Source organism: Microtus ochrogaster, unplaced genomic scaffold, assembly GCF_000317375.1.
Source record: "Microtus ochrogaster isolate Prairie Vole_2 unplaced genomic scaffold, MicOch1.0 UNK29, whole genome shotgun sequence".
Taxonomy (NCBI): domain Eukaryota; kingdom Metazoa; phylum Chordata; class Mammalia; order Rodentia; family Cricetidae; genus Microtus; species Microtus ochrogaster.
The window spans coordinates 3,229,359-3,243,969 of record NW_004949127.1 but is presented as its reverse complement, the minus strand read 5'-3'; the positions used below and the strand labels follow the sequence as shown (position 1 = coordinate 3,243,969).

General features: G+C 44.8%; 2 protein-coding genes across 2 annotated transcripts in view; one reads left to right on the top strand and one right to left on the bottom strand.

Moving 5' to 3' along the window:
- Nucleotides 1-4,391, bottom strand: part of Rida (reactive intermediate imine deaminase A homolog) — a 16,637-nt gene extending 12,246 nt beyond the window's left edge. Inside the window, exon 1 of the mRNA XM_005368138.1 lies at nucleotides 4,206-4,391. Within this exon, the coding sequence (XP_005368195.1) occupies nucleotides 4,206-4,270 (65 nt within the window). The 5' untranslated portion in view covers nucleotides 4,271-4,391. The remainder of the gene's footprint in view (nucleotides 1-4,205) is intronic.
- Nucleotides 4,392-4,496: 105 nt separating this feature from the next.
- Nucleotides 4,497-14,611, top strand: part of Pop1 (POP1 homolog, ribonuclease P/MRP subunit) — a 26,217-nt gene continuing 16,102 nt past the window's right edge. The window contains exons 1-7 of the mRNA XM_005368137.2: nucleotides 4,497-4,535; nucleotides 6,364-6,507; nucleotides 8,883-9,050; nucleotides 10,208-10,383; nucleotides 11,989-12,237; nucleotides 13,680-13,767; nucleotides 14,171-14,358. Of these exons, the coding sequence (XP_005368194.1) occupies nucleotides 6,366-6,507; nucleotides 8,883-9,050; nucleotides 10,208-10,383; nucleotides 11,989-12,237; nucleotides 13,680-13,767; nucleotides 14,171-14,358 (1,011 nt within the window). The 5' untranslated portion in view covers nucleotides 4,497-4,535; nucleotides 6,364-6,365. The remainder of the gene's footprint in view (nucleotides 4,536-6,363; nucleotides 6,508-8,882; nucleotides 9,051-10,207; nucleotides 10,384-11,988; nucleotides 12,238-13,679; nucleotides 13,768-14,170; nucleotides 14,359-14,611) is intronic.

Below are 14,611 nucleotides of genomic sequence, written 5' to 3'. Positions count from 1 at the left end.
GCCTGGATTAATTAAATTCGCCTTCAGTGTGTGTGTGTGTGTGTGTGTGTGTGTGTGTGTGTGTGTGTGCGCACCATGGTGGACACTGGAGGAGGAATCAGTTTTCTCCCTGCACCATGCAGCTCCCAGGATCAAAGTCACTGCATGCTTTTCCCTGCTGAACCAACTCACCTGTGCAGATTCCAGACACTTAAAAGCATTTTATTTTACTTCCTGGCCAGAAATACACTAGGCATGATGGTCCAAACCTAGAATTTCTGGGATCACCATGTGTGAGGATTACCTACACCAAACCAACCCCAAAACCAAGGGTGGTAAAACTCTCAAAAACGTTCCAATTAAGCTCCCAGTCACAATCCGTGCCGCATTATGACAGTGCTAACAAAATGGAACGGCACACACGGATGTTGCAATCCTTCCAGACTCTGCCCTCGGCATCCTCAAATGTGCTGAGCTGGCTAGCTAATCAGTGACAACAGCCCGTCCATCCCAACGCTGCAGACTGAAAAGATCAGCATATTAGAATTCTCTCTAGAGGACCTAGAATTTCTACAGTGTACGCGCCACAAACTTCATGCACAAAAGCCTTTAGTTCCAAATGGTCTTCTAGCATTTCTTACTCTCTTTGATCAGAATGCAGGGTGGCAAGTCCAAACACCATGACATTTCGCCACCCCACAACCCTCCAAACTGGCACACTCTTGTTGCGTCTCTTCCCTGCACACAGCTTAACAAAGCAGTGACCTCACCTGTTCTAAGTCAATTAGAAATATTATACTATGTTTTCTTGTCTCTCTCTTGTATGTATATGTGGTGTGTGTGTGTGTGTTGCACGCAGCTTGACAAAAAAGTGACCTGACCAGTTCCAAGTCATCAGAAATACTTTGCTATGTTTTCTTGACTCCCTCTATGTATGTTTGGAGCGTGTATGTGTGTGTGTGTGTATACATGTTCTTGAGTTTTGGTGCATATGTGCCCGTGAAGGCCTGATGTTGACATCAGGAGTCTTCTTCAACCTCTCTTCACCTTATATATTATACTGAGGCAGGGTCTCTCAGTTGAACCTGGAACTTGTGATTTGACTAGTCTATCTAATCAGCTGGCTCTGGGGATTCTCTGTCCCTGCCTCCCACCTGCAGTGGTCACAGGAGGGTTACCACACAGGGCTTGTGTGGTTGCTACATGGGGATCAGACTCTCTGGTATCTATGTAGAGCAGTTCTAAACAGAAAGAGGGAGGCCTACACCCGCGCTACTAGGCTTCAGGACAAATTTGTTTGGACTGATCGCTTCCTTATTTAAGCTTAAGAACTAGGGTTACTATCATGTTCATTTAGGAGATAAAGAAGCAACTAAGACAAAGTCTCTCTGCAAGGCTACACAAGTAAAAAGAAGTCAAGAAAGAATTTAAATCCAAAGTCCAACTCTGTTCTCCCTGACAGAATCCAACTCTTCATTTTGAGACAGGGTTTCTCTGTGTAGCCCTGGCTGTCCGGGAACTCTCTCTGTAGACCACAGAGGCTGGCCTCGAACTCACAGAGATCGGCCTGCCTCTGCCTCCAGAGTGCTGGGATTAAAGGCGTGCGCCACCATCACTCAGCCAAAGTCTAACTCTTAATGCCAACTTTTCAATGTTTTCCCAGAAGGTCAGCCATAAACAGTGAAACATATTAAGAGAATTTTTGTTGTTGTTGTCTTTCAATTCTTCTAAGCTGGGGACAACAAACGAAATTGTTCAGAATCAGCCCCGGAGTTCATTACACTGTTTTCAAATTGTATTACATCAATTTGAAATTACTCAGGGGGTGACCTTAGCAAATTAGTCAACTTATTGTATGTCAGCCCTTAATATTAACTGTGCACATGGAACATTGTTAGGGCTAAGGAAGCATTAGTAGAAGTAGCAATTGTGGAGATTATTTTCAGAAAACAAGTTTAAGAAACTATCCCTTTAAAAAAATTAGCGTGGGGAGTGACAATGTTCAGCAGGCTTTTCCACTGAGCTAATTCCACCCTCAGCCAGGAACACATGGAAAATTGTTCTTATTATTTATGTGAATGTGTGTATGTGCACCATCTGTGTGGATACCCATGAAGGCTAAAACAGGGTGTTGCATCCCCTGGAGCTGGAGTTACAGATGGTTGTGAACAGACCCATGTGGGTGCTGGGAACCAAACTTGGGTCCCTGGAAGATCTCTTAACTGCTGAGTCATCTCTCCAGCTCCAGCCAGAAATGCTTTTTTTTTTTTTTTATAAAAAAGATAATTTATTTTTATTTTATGCGCACTAGTATTTTGACTGCCTGCATGTCTGTGTGAGGGTGTCAGGTCCTCTGGAACTGAAGTTACAGACAGCTGTGAGCTGCCATGTGGGAATTGAACCTGAGTCATCTGGAAGAATAGTCAATGCTCTTAACTGCTGAGCCATCTCTCCAACCCCAGCCAGAAACACTTTTAACAAAAAGAGCAGCCCAAATCTTTGAGCCAACTGCAGTACGTAAATAGAATTTTGCAACTTAGGGGCTGACCTTAACACTTTTTATTTGAGTTTTTTTTAAACAGTTAACTTTCTGTTGTCCTGTTTCCTATTTATTCTGATAAAGTTTCCTTTTAAAATTAATTTAAGTGAAAGTGAGTCATTTCAAAGAAAATGTGTATGAAGTTATAAAACACCCGGCACATAGTTTGGGAGAAAAATAAAGCATTTCAATTGCAAGACTATTTTCCCCCAAACTGTGCATCCTGTATTCTTCTATCTCTGTGCCTTCACTTAACTAGTGTCTCCGGTAGGAATGCAAATCCTCAACAATTCAACTTTAAAGAGTCGAACTTCACAACACTGCCATAAACGGGAAGTCCAACCTTTAAAATTTAACCTAAAGACCTTTCACAAGGAGTTTTCTAAATCTTTTTTTCTTTCTCTGCTCCAAATAAGAGAATTGGTTTTCCTCTCTTTCATTTGGTCTCTCACACCGTCAAGTTTCATTTCCAATCCTATTTATAATAATAATAATAATAATAATAATAATAATAATAATAATAATAATAATAATAATGACTGTTCTTCCACACTTGAATGCTATTTCTCTTGATAGTGTGGTATTCAGGGAGCTAGGGTTTGAGTTCAAACCAAACTGTCACTGAGAGAACTTATGACCTTGAGCTAGTCAGCTAGCTTGACCTTGAGACAACTTGAAGAAGAAAAGGTGCCTGTCACGTAGCATCCACGGATGCTTTCTTGTTGTTATATAGGTGAAGGCCTTTCTCACCGGATCACTTCTTACACACTTTCCTATCAGTTAAGTACTTGGCACCACTACACATCTTCCGCTTTTCAAATGCTGCAGCTGCAGAAAGGAAACCTGCAGCTCTGATTGACAGTGAAGAGACACTACATCAGAAACTACTCTTTCAAAAGGAAAATTGGCTCTGGACATACTTTAGTGAAGATTTAGAAAGGAATTAACGAGGGGAAAGTTTGCAAGAACACATAAGATACGATCCAGGGATCTTTTAAAGCCGAGGCATCTTGAGAAAATAAGGTTTCAAGCTGGTCCCCAGGTTTTAAGAAGTGTGCTGTTCCCCATCTCAGAGCTAAGAACACTGAAACAGACCAGCAGGTTCCAGGTTAGTCTGAGCTGCATCCTAGAGAACCACATGGTGTAGGATACTTTTATGGGGACACATCTTTAACAGGTAAACCCTATAGCGATGGGAAGTAAATAAGGGGTCAAGCGGAACGAAAGCTTACTTCAGGTACAAAGGTTTCTAGAGTAGCAAGCGGTGATGGCTGGACAACTTCTGCGCTCGCCACTGAATTGTACCCATGAAAGGAATGAGAATTCTGACTAGTTTGTTATTTCTCAACAAAGTCGTTACGAAAACCAAAAACTAGAAGCCACAAAGGCAAAAGCCGAGGGGCTGGGGGTGTGTAGGTGGGTGCTACCACTTCTAACCAGAGAAAGCGAGTTTAGGCAAGTTTGGCTCCGGAGTCAGGCAGCTCCAGATGGAGCCAAAGTCCCTGGAGGGCGAGCTTCTGGGCACACTAAGCCTATTCCCTGAGGGGGATCTGGGTGCAATGTCCCCCTTCTTGGACTAATTTTCCTCGCGTGTTATAAGGGGTCGGTTCTGACACCTCCTGCAGCCGCAGTTCCAAATGGGCGACCCGTGCACACCCGGTCCTTGTGCTATCATGGGAATCATTACCTGTAGGCGCCGATGGCCGCCGGGGCTTTTGCGGTGCTGATCACTTTTTTGATTATGGACGACATGCTAATCCTCTCACGAATATCCTCCAGAAGAAGACTCTACAGCAACTTTTCTCACTCCTCTGACCAGACAACTCTAGGCACCAGGCTATTTACCTCAGGTACTACCCCCGGGTGGGTTCGCAGGGCATGATGGGAATTGTAGTTCGCGGGCGGCTCCGGGACACGTGGAGGAAGCCGCTGTGCTGGCGCATGCGTCCTCAGCTCGCTTGCTCAGCCTCTGCGGTGGGAGCTTTCTGACCCGCGGAACCCTCAGAGAGTCTGGCAGGTTGGTGTTGAGGAGCTGGTGCCTAGCGGGGTTCGTCAGCTCGTGGGGGCCGCGTGTGGGATCGCACGCCGGCCTGCAGTGGCGGGGTCGGCTCGGGGCATCTTTCTCATGCCGAGGTCCATGCTGCCCGGGCGGGCCCTCTTCCAGTCCGGAGCCTCTGGCTACTGCGCTCCCTGGAGCTTTATGCTCGTCCTTGCCCTGCCAGGCAGAACCCACGCTGGGAATGCGCTTGCATCCCATTCTGGTTCCCTAAAGAGGCAGGGTGGCTCACTCGGGGGGAACCAAGCAGAGGTGTGGTCTGCCTTTCGTCACCTCTGCCTCCTTTCTCTGCAAGATCGCCTCAGGGCGACTGGGGTCCGGTGTCAGGGGCGTCATCTTCCTCTAGCTCAGGGCTTCAGCGTTTTCCCACTCCCGACCCCGGTATATGAACTAGATGTACAAATCAGTTACCTATAATATATCATAAAGAAGTTTATTTTAAAGCAATTCTTTAGTGTATTTGGTGTAAATTTACCATTTATTAAAGATTTATTGAATTTATTTATTAAAGATAAAAGCCAATTTGCACTTTCTGAAGTAGATGTGCCTGTTTATTTTTTCATCCTTCCTTCCTTCCTTCCTTCCTTCCTTCCTTCCTTCCTTCCTTCCTTCCTTCCTTCTTCCTCTTTTTGTGGTGCATGTCACTTAGGAAGCAAAGGCAAGCAGATCTCCGTAGGTATGAGGCTAGTAGCCAAGGTTACACAGAGAGACCCTGTCTCAAATCTACTCCCTCAATAGCTTTTTTTTTTCCCCAGGGGGAGCGGGTTTCAAGACAGGGTTTCTCTGTGTAACAGCCCTAGCTGTCCTGGAACTCTCTCTGTAGACCAAACTGGCCTCAAACTCACAGAGATCCGCCTGCCTCTACCTCCCAAGTGCTGGGATTAAAGGCGTGCGCCACCACTGCCTGGCAAACAAGAACGTTTTTAAGGATACTGGTTACCCAGATTGGAAAAGCCCAGCTTCAGTGTAGCTATTAACGCACACGGAAACCAAATCCCACACCACTCTGCCCTCTGCATTCTTATCCAGTACTTACCGAAACCGTGAGAGTGGGAGAAGCCAAGGCTTAGGGAGACAGTAAGTGGCCAAGCAGGGGCTGGAACACAAACGCTGCCTCTAAATTCCATAAAGGGTTCCGGGTGTCCTTTATCCCACAGTGGAGCGTGCGTGCCGTCGTTGGCATGCCATCACTGCAGTGCTGGTCATTATGCCTCTGCTTTTCTTTGTCCGTGGGAGAGTAGAGAAGAATCCAGGGGCTCTGCTCCGTGTGTGCAGGGCTGAAGGACAGTGGGGGATCCGGGCCTCTGCTTCATGTGTGTTTCTGTTGAGATGAGTTTTGGGTATGGATACCATTCATGGCTTTTTTGGAATACCTGCTATAGATGACTATGGCAATGTTTTGGTGTCATCAAATTTTGAGCTATATAAACATTTATTGAATTTATTGTTTTTACCTTTGGTATTTATTAGTGTGGGGCCTAGGGGTATTTCACAGTGAGCTTGTAGTTGTCAGAGAACAACTTTAAGGGTAGACTCTCTCTTTGCATTGTGTAGGTCCCTGGGATTGAATGGAGGCCATCAGGTTCATCAGCAAGTCCCTTTACCTTGTTGTGTTTTGAAATAGGGTCTCAGGTAGGCAGGCTGGTCTCGTGCTGTGTGGCTAAGGATAACTCTTGAGCCTCCTGCCTCTGCCTCCCCAATGCTGACGTGAACAACCGTGTCTGGCAATTCATTGTTTTCGAAATAAGAGTTTTCTCTCCGTCTGTTAAGTGTATTGCTTCCTTTCCAGAAATGTCGAACGCAAAAGAAAGAAAACATGCTAAGAAAATGAGGAACCAGCCCACTAATGTGACTTTAGCCTCTGGCTTTAGGGCTGAAAGAGGTGGAAAGCACCATTTTGGAGCGGGGAGACCTTTTCAATCTCAAAAACAAGGTAAGCTGCACACAGTGTCCTTTGTACTTTATTTTGAGTTAAATTGCTTTTTGCCAGTTTTGTTTGCTAGCCTTCATCTCAGAGGTAAACAATTTAAATTGATTTAAAGAGAGATACAAAAATCTCTGTTATTAGATCTTGCAAGTCTGTCTTCACGTTAAAGTTCACCTGTAACCCCATGCTAACACAGAGCCGTGCCGTCATCCCTGGGTAGGTAGAGGCCAGAGGAACTTCGGTTGGCCCAAGTTTCGGTTCCCAGCTGCTCTCCTCTCACGGGCAGAGGGTGGAGAAGTACAGGGTAGTACAAGGACCTCCAGCTCTGCCTGGGGTTTGACTCTCAGCTTTGGGGTCACCCCATGTGAGTCACTTAACAGTTGAATTTCATTCTGTTTTTTTTTTGCAAAATGAAAGCAATAGAATCCACCAGTATGAATTTAAAATTACAGCCTGGTAAGATGCTCAGTGGGTCAGGTGCTCAGTGGGTCAGGTGCTCAGTGGGTCAGGTGCTCAGTGGGTCAGGTGCTCAGTGGGTCAGTACTCTGTGGGTCAGTACTCCTCAGTGGGTCAGTACTCCGTGGGTCAGTACTCCTCAGTGGGTCAGTACTCTGTGGGTCAGTACTCCTCAGTGGGTTAGGTGCTCAGTGGGTCCAGTACTCAGTGGGTCAGGTGCTCCGTGGGTCAGTACTCAGTGGGAGATGCCCAGGCCACCCACTCCTGACCACCTGGGTACCATTCCCTGAACCCATGGTGGAAGGAGAGAACTGAGTTTTGAAAGTTGTCCTCTGACCTTAATTCATGTGCCATGTTTGAGTCTATGTGATAATGACACATAAAATTACAATGTGTTTGAGATTAAGTTCTCTGTTCTACTCGTGTGTGTGTGTGTGTGTGTGTGTGTGTGTGTGTGAGAGAGAGAGAGAGACAGAGACAGAGAGACATGAAGGGAAGCAAAGAGAAAGGGGAGGAAGAAGGGAGGACAGATAATTTTTTTGGAGTGGAGGTTTGCTGTTCACTGAGGGTTCACTTGACTTTTTAAGATAGACATATTGCCATAGTATGATTATGCATATTTTAGAGCTGATATGTTTGATTTAAGTTATACCCCTGTATTTCCTAAGAGAAATTAACCAATGTGATAACCGCAGACCCCTGTGAAATGGTAGGGTGGAGGTGTCCACTGGACAGCTGTAGAGAAGGCCAGATTGGAGAGGTTGTTTAAGGAGCAGGGTGCTTTAGACCTGATTGGTTGAACGTGAGATTTAAATTCTCTCTCTCTTTTAAGGATTTATTTATTATATATAGTGTTCTGTCTGCATGAATCTTTGCACATCAGAAAAGGGCACTAGATCTCATTACAGATGGCTGTGAGCCACCATGAGGTTGCTGGGAATTGAGCTCAGGACCTCTGGAAGAGCAGTCAGTGCTCTTAACCTTGGAGCCATCTCTCCAGCCCCTAGATTTAAATTCTTAAGCTCTAGATTTGATCTAAAAATGGATCTTCTGCAACTTTGCTATGTGGTATAGCTTTCCCAAATATTATCTCATTTATAGCTCACAGTGACAAACCTTCTAATGTGTTTTAAGGTTATAGAGGCCTAATTCACATTCCAATGGGATAGCCAGGAACCCTGTGCTGTTCTTCCTGACCTCTCCTGTCTGCAGATGTTTATACCATAGCAATTATAGGACTTTAATTAATAATTCATGTTATGTTGGAAATCTCAAAGGAGAAAATTTCCTTGTTTCTGTTGACGTGCGCATCAATGTGATTACTGTTACACTTGTCAGTATGTCACACTGACACGATCATCGGCTGTATCTGTCATTGTCACACTGACGTGAGTACCTGTTGTACTGCCTAACTCAGTTTGTGACTTTGGGCTTGTTCTTGTGAAAGTCACCTTGCTACCCAAGATTCTTCTTAGAAGGAAAGATAGTGGGGCCTGAGAGTGTACAAGTGCTTGGTGGGTTAGCTTGGAGACCTGAGTTCAGTCCTTGGAACCTGTGTTCATGCATGAACACGTGCACACACCCACACCAACACACACACACACACACACGAGTATGGGCAAATAATAAAAATTGTATGATGGGGGCTGGAGAGATGGCTCAGAGGTTAAGAGCACTGACTGCTCTTCCAGAGGTCCTGAGTTCAATTCCCAGCAACCACATGGTTGCTCACAGCCATCTGTAATGAGATCTGGTGCCCTCTTCTGGCATGCAAGCATACATGGAAGGAATGTTGTATACATAATAAATAAATAAATCTTTAAAAAAAAATTGTATGATAGTTGTAGGGTTAACAGGTTAATTCTCTATGGTTATCCTACCTCTCGTAACATACTTCTTTTGTTTTATTTTTAAAAACTTCCTAGAACTTCATTCTGGAACCTCACAGCAGTGGCAGAACAAGATGAGTCCCCACTTGCTCCCTGAGTCTGATGGGAATGAGCAACCTTCCTCCAAAATCATGTTTAAGAAAAAGGGAGGCTGGAAAGCGGGTCCTGAGGGCACATCCCAGGAGATCCCCAAATACATAACCGGTAGGTGTGGGTAAGGAGGTTGAGCTCTTTGTTTCTAGAGCCAGCACGCTGCTGTCTGCTGCCCTGCCTGGCTCCCCCTCTCTGTTCTTACCACTGCTCACCTCTAGCCTGAGCTCCCACCATTACATCCTTAGCTGGTGTTCTCTCTTCAGATTCTTTCTGAGTCCTCTCATCAATCTGTTTGTAAGCTGTTCCCCTAACTTCCTTCTCCCTCTGAAAGTACTGCAGAAGCCGTAGAAGCCGAGATTGAAAGCCTGGCCTCCAGGTTCACATCTGTCACCTCCATCCCCACTGTCACTTCTATATGCACCATCACCTACACTCTGTTCCTTGAACATTACTTAGGTGTGTGCTTTCTGATATCTCTGTTTTTAGATGAATTTGTTTATTTCACTAGCACCAGTTTACAGAAAGAGATATGTGCAGAAAGAGAAGCTTGACACTGGTTCTGTTTTCAGTAAAAAAAAAACCCAATAATAAATATTACAGGTTTTGAAAAAGCAGAAAGTGATGACCCCCTTGAAATCAAGCTCTTAATAAAGTTTTCCCCTTTGTTTTTTCCATTTGTGAGCATTGCGATTAAAAACAGTTGTGATTAGAGATTGGGACACTCGAGTGTGAAAAGCTGGGCGTGGTTGACCCCGGGAGCTCTTTGGCCAGTCCAGTCCAACCAGACCAGTGAGATTCCGGTTCAGCTGGAGACCAGAGAGTGACAGGAACACACAGATGTCTTCCTCTGGCCCCTGCACGTATGAATCCGGGTGCATGTAGCCATGTGCGCACAACACAGTGCACAGCTAAAGAGATAGGAAGCACAGGTTGTGATTCTGTGCCATGACTGTAAGTGCTTACAGTCTCTGGTCTTCACAACTCCAAAGTTGGCTAACCTTATTTGCGGACTAGAATATTTAGGAAGATAAAAAATTTTTCTAGCTTGAAAATGGAATTCTTTTGGAAAACTTGGAAAAAAGCATTAACACTGAAGAATCTTCTCCAGGGACTAGAACACAGAAATGACAAGTATTGGCGCTTACTCGTGGGAGTCATGGTGTCTGTTTGTAAGCGCTTGTTTCAGGTCAGCTCCCGTGAAACCCGGCAGCGTAGCGAGACCACTGACTCCAGATTTGCTGTGAGTGACCTTGGCGTTTCCCTTACAGCCTCTACTTTCGCCCAAGCACGCGCTGCTGAAATCAGTGCTATGTTAAAAGCTGTGGCCCAGAAGTCATCGAATTCGCTGGTTTTCCAGACTCTTCCACGGCACATGCGACGAAGAGCCATGAGCCACAATGTCAAACGCCTTCCTAGACGGTTGCAGGAGTTGGCCAAAAAAGAGGTGGGCATCCACTTAGTGTTAACGTTTAGGTTAGTAGTTTCCAGAAGGGATCACAAGTGTTGGCCTGGAAGAATTTTAAGGAAATCACACCTACTATTAACTTTTTTTTTTTTACTTTGCTTGAATATTTTTGTTTTGATCATTATCTAGCCCTGTCCACCTTCTCTGGCTACTTTAGCAGGTAGTTAGATATTATAGCTGCTCTTAGTAGTCCTTTAATCCCAAGGCTCAGGAGGCAGAGGCAAGGGGAGCTCTGTGAGTGTGAGACCAGCCTGGTCTATGTAGTGATTTTTCAGGCCAGCCAGGGCTACATAGTGAGACCCTATCCCACTCCAAGAGTTTAAATTACAGCACTTGGAACCCCTCTGTCCTCCCTCTCTCTCTCTCCTTCCTTCCTTCCTTTTTCTTTGTGAGGCAGGTTCTCACATAGCACAGGCTGGTCTTAAATGTGATCCGTAGCTAATGAGGAACTTAAACCGATCTTCTTGCCTTTACCTCCCTAGTGCTGGGGTTTTAATCTTTTTATACAGATCTGATTATGTTTGGGCTTTACTCTAAAATTGGCTAAGCTACCCGTCTTTACTATATGCATCAAGATGTATTTATGAAATGCCTACAGTGTGTTGGTACTGTGCTGGGAGCGGCTTAGAATCCAGCTAGTTGAAATCCTTATCTATAAAGAGTTTGTTTTCAAAGAAGTTTAGCTTAATAATAGAAGAGATTTAAGTGTGAAAACTAATCAGGAATTTTGCACTTATCAATCAAATGTGAGGTTTGTTTCTTAGCAAAATGTAGCATGTTTTGTTTTGTTTTTTAAAGATTTATTTATTATGTATACAATGTTCCTCCTGCATGTACACCTCTATGCCAGAAGAGGGCACCAGACCTCATTACGGATGGTTATGAGCCATTATGTGGTTTCTGGGAATTGAACTCAGGACCTCTGGAAGCACAGTCAGTGTTCTTAACCTCTGAGCCATCTCTCCAGCCCAAAATGTAGCATGTTTAAATGAATGAATTGGTGTTTCCATTTCTGTATTTCTTATGTAAAGATTAAAGCAAGAAGCTAGTGTTTGATTAATCTTTCTGTCCGCTAATAGCCACAGGAAGCTTATGCTACTATGTTGAACATTTTTTTACATTTGTTTACTTTGTCCTATGTGTATGAGCGTTTTCCTGCATGTATGTATATATGTGTATTATGTACATGTCTGGTGCCCAGACAATCAGAAAAGGGCGCCAGAAATTACAGATGGTTGTGAGCTATCGTGTGGGTGCTGGGAATTGAACCTGGGTCTTTTGCAAGAACAATGTGCCGTAAACCACTGAGCCATCTCTCCAGCCTCGTGTGTTGAAATTTTATAAGTATTGTATCTTCATAAAAGAAGAGGCTTGCCTATTAGCAAGTGTTAGAACTTTGCTTCCTTTTTCCTGCCTCTGAAATCTTCACTTTCCATTGTCTCCCTCTCTGACCAGTGTGGGGAAGACTCTAAACCAACCAGTTAAGCAAAGTGGCCCATGTATTATAGTTGTTTGAACTCCTAACGTTCAGCTGTGGCCTGAGGTGCTTACTAACAGGGTCAGCCTTTCTTCTTTAAACTGTAGGCAGAGAAAGCTGCTCATCAGAAAAAGGAACTTTCAAAAAATAAATGCCACAAAGCCCGAAGATGTCACATAAACCGGACGCTGGAATTTAACCGTAGACAGAAGAAGAACATATGGTTGGAGACTCACATCTGGCATGCCAAACGCTTTCACATGGTGAAGAGGTGGGGCTACTGCCTCGGGGAGAGGCCCACGTCCAAGAGCCACCGGGCCAGCTACCGCGCCATGACGAACCTCTGCCTCCTACAGGTGTGCTTTGCTGCAGGACCGGGATTCTTCCCAGAACTTGCTTTTGATTGTTCCAAAGAATATCATTGTGATAAGTCTTTTCTGTGAGGACTGGGACACGGCTGTGCTGGAGATGAAGCAGCCTTAGTGGGAGAGGTGGACATCTAAGGGATGTGTGCCTTTCTTTGTTTTTGAGACGGGGTCTCATATAGTCAATACTGGACTAGGGCCGTCTATATCCAGCCGGTTTTCAGTGCTTTCCGTGTGTTCCACCATTCAGTCCTTACAACCACAGCATGAGGTAGAAAGTTTCTGTTTATAGACGAGGTCTGGGTAACTCACCATACAGCTACTGAGCTGGGAGTCTGGTTGTACAAATTTGGGCCAGGTCCATCTGGTCACGGATAACTGAGAGGGTGCTGTTGTTGGCAGGAAGGTTTCTAGGCCAGTGATGGTAGAGATTGCTTGGGATCTGTCTAAAGCACAGCTCTAATTCTGTCTTCTGGTTCTGATTGCTGAGTAAACTGGGCTTGTTTCAAGCTGTTGTGGTTAGGCTTGGTCTGGGTGTCAGTGGTCCCGGCACGAATGCTGCTTCTGCTGAAGCATGTAGCGTTGCACAAATAGCCATCTCGGTGCCTTGGTGCTCTCCTGCAATGCAGGGAACGGTAGGACCGATTGTGAGGTTGTAGGGAAGGCTGTAGCTGTTGCCATAGTTCTTCAGGGTTCTTCAGTACTCAGCCCTGTCTCTCTTCATCCTAACTACAGTAGCAAGATTGTACTCTCGGTTTCCTTGTGCGTTAGTTAGACTGGCATAGCCAGGACAGCATGGGAGGAAGACAGGACAAGTTCATTGCTTATGTCAGAGTTCGGCAGTGTGCTGTACAAGTCAGGGACTGCCCTGACTTCAGCTCACTTTGTGAAATTCTCTGTCTTGCTCCTTTCCTATGGCTTCTTACCTTGCATCGATCTGAGGAAAGAACAATACTTTATTTAGAAGCAGCAGTTTTTATAGCCCATTTTGAACTAGCCAATGTGAGTGGGATAAAATAAAATATGCTTGCTAAAATGTAGGACTCTGTATGTTATGAATTAAATGAAGATTCATTTTGACCTTTGACTCAGATTGGCTTCAGAATATCTGCTAATGTATAGTAATAGGCAGGCTGTAGATTTTGAGTTGTGGAAGCGGTTTTGGGTGGTTTGATCTGTGTCTTAGAACAGGTTTTCTTTTTTGCCAATGGTGTTAGATCAGATCCCCTTAGAAGCCGGAGTTATGCAGTTGTGAAGCCACCCAAAGCGGGTATTGGAACTTGAACTTGAGTCCCCTGCAAGAGCAGTACATGCTCTTAACCTCCTGCATCTCTCAGCAAGTTTTCTGATATAGCATTGACTTCTTAGCTTTTTTTTTTTTAAGCCTTGTAAACAGATCATAGCATATTTAATTATGTTTTTTCTTTGTTCAGGACTTATCGTATTACTGTTGTTTGGAGTTGAAGGGCAAAGAGGAGGAAATACTGAGGGCGCTTTCTCAGATGTGTAGCACAGACACAGGTAATGGCTTCCAAAGCCGGGCGCTGTTTTAATCTTCGTGTGTTTATAAATTTGTTGAATGAGTGTCTACTGTAAGCATTTCATAGTTTTAATATGACAATATGTGAGATATTCTTACTCCCAGTGTGTGTGTTAACGTAAGAAAGGTTGAGTTGATATTTAAATCTTTAATAGCATTCTTTTGTGTAAAGTGAGCCATTGTTCTGTGGGGTAAACTTAGGTGGAAACAACTTGGAACTCACGAAGTCATTCATTTAACAAATCTTTTTGGATAGCTCTCTGTGTGCCTGCTTCTCTTTTAAGCTTCTTGTGGAGACCAACAGTGGTTAATAGTACGGCTCTCAGGAAACAAGGCTTCTTGTGAGCCCTTGAAGTCAGGGTGTTTTGCTTGTGTTTGTTGCAGGACTGACCTTCGCTGCGGTTCACTGCTTGTCTGGAAAGCGACAAGGGAGTCTCGTGCTTTACCGGGCAAATACGTATCCCAGAGAAACGCTGGGGCCTGTCACGTTTCTCTGGAAGCCTAGGAAGACCCCGGGGGATACGTCTGAGGATAGGCAACTGTGGATCTGGCTTCATCCGACCCTTAAGCTGGTATATCTTTCTGTCACATTCTGTGTATTTATTATACAATGTGTGGGTATTGACGTGGAGGCCAGAGGATGGCGTGTGTGAATCCGCTCTTCCACCGTGTGTGGCCGGGGATCAAAGTCACGTCTTCAGAATGGTGGCAGTCCTGTTTACCTGCGGAGCCGTCTCTCCTGCCCACTGTTCCATTCTTTTTTTTTTTTGGTTTTTCGAGACAGGGTTTCTCTGTGGTTTTGGAGCCTGTCCTGGAACTAGCTCT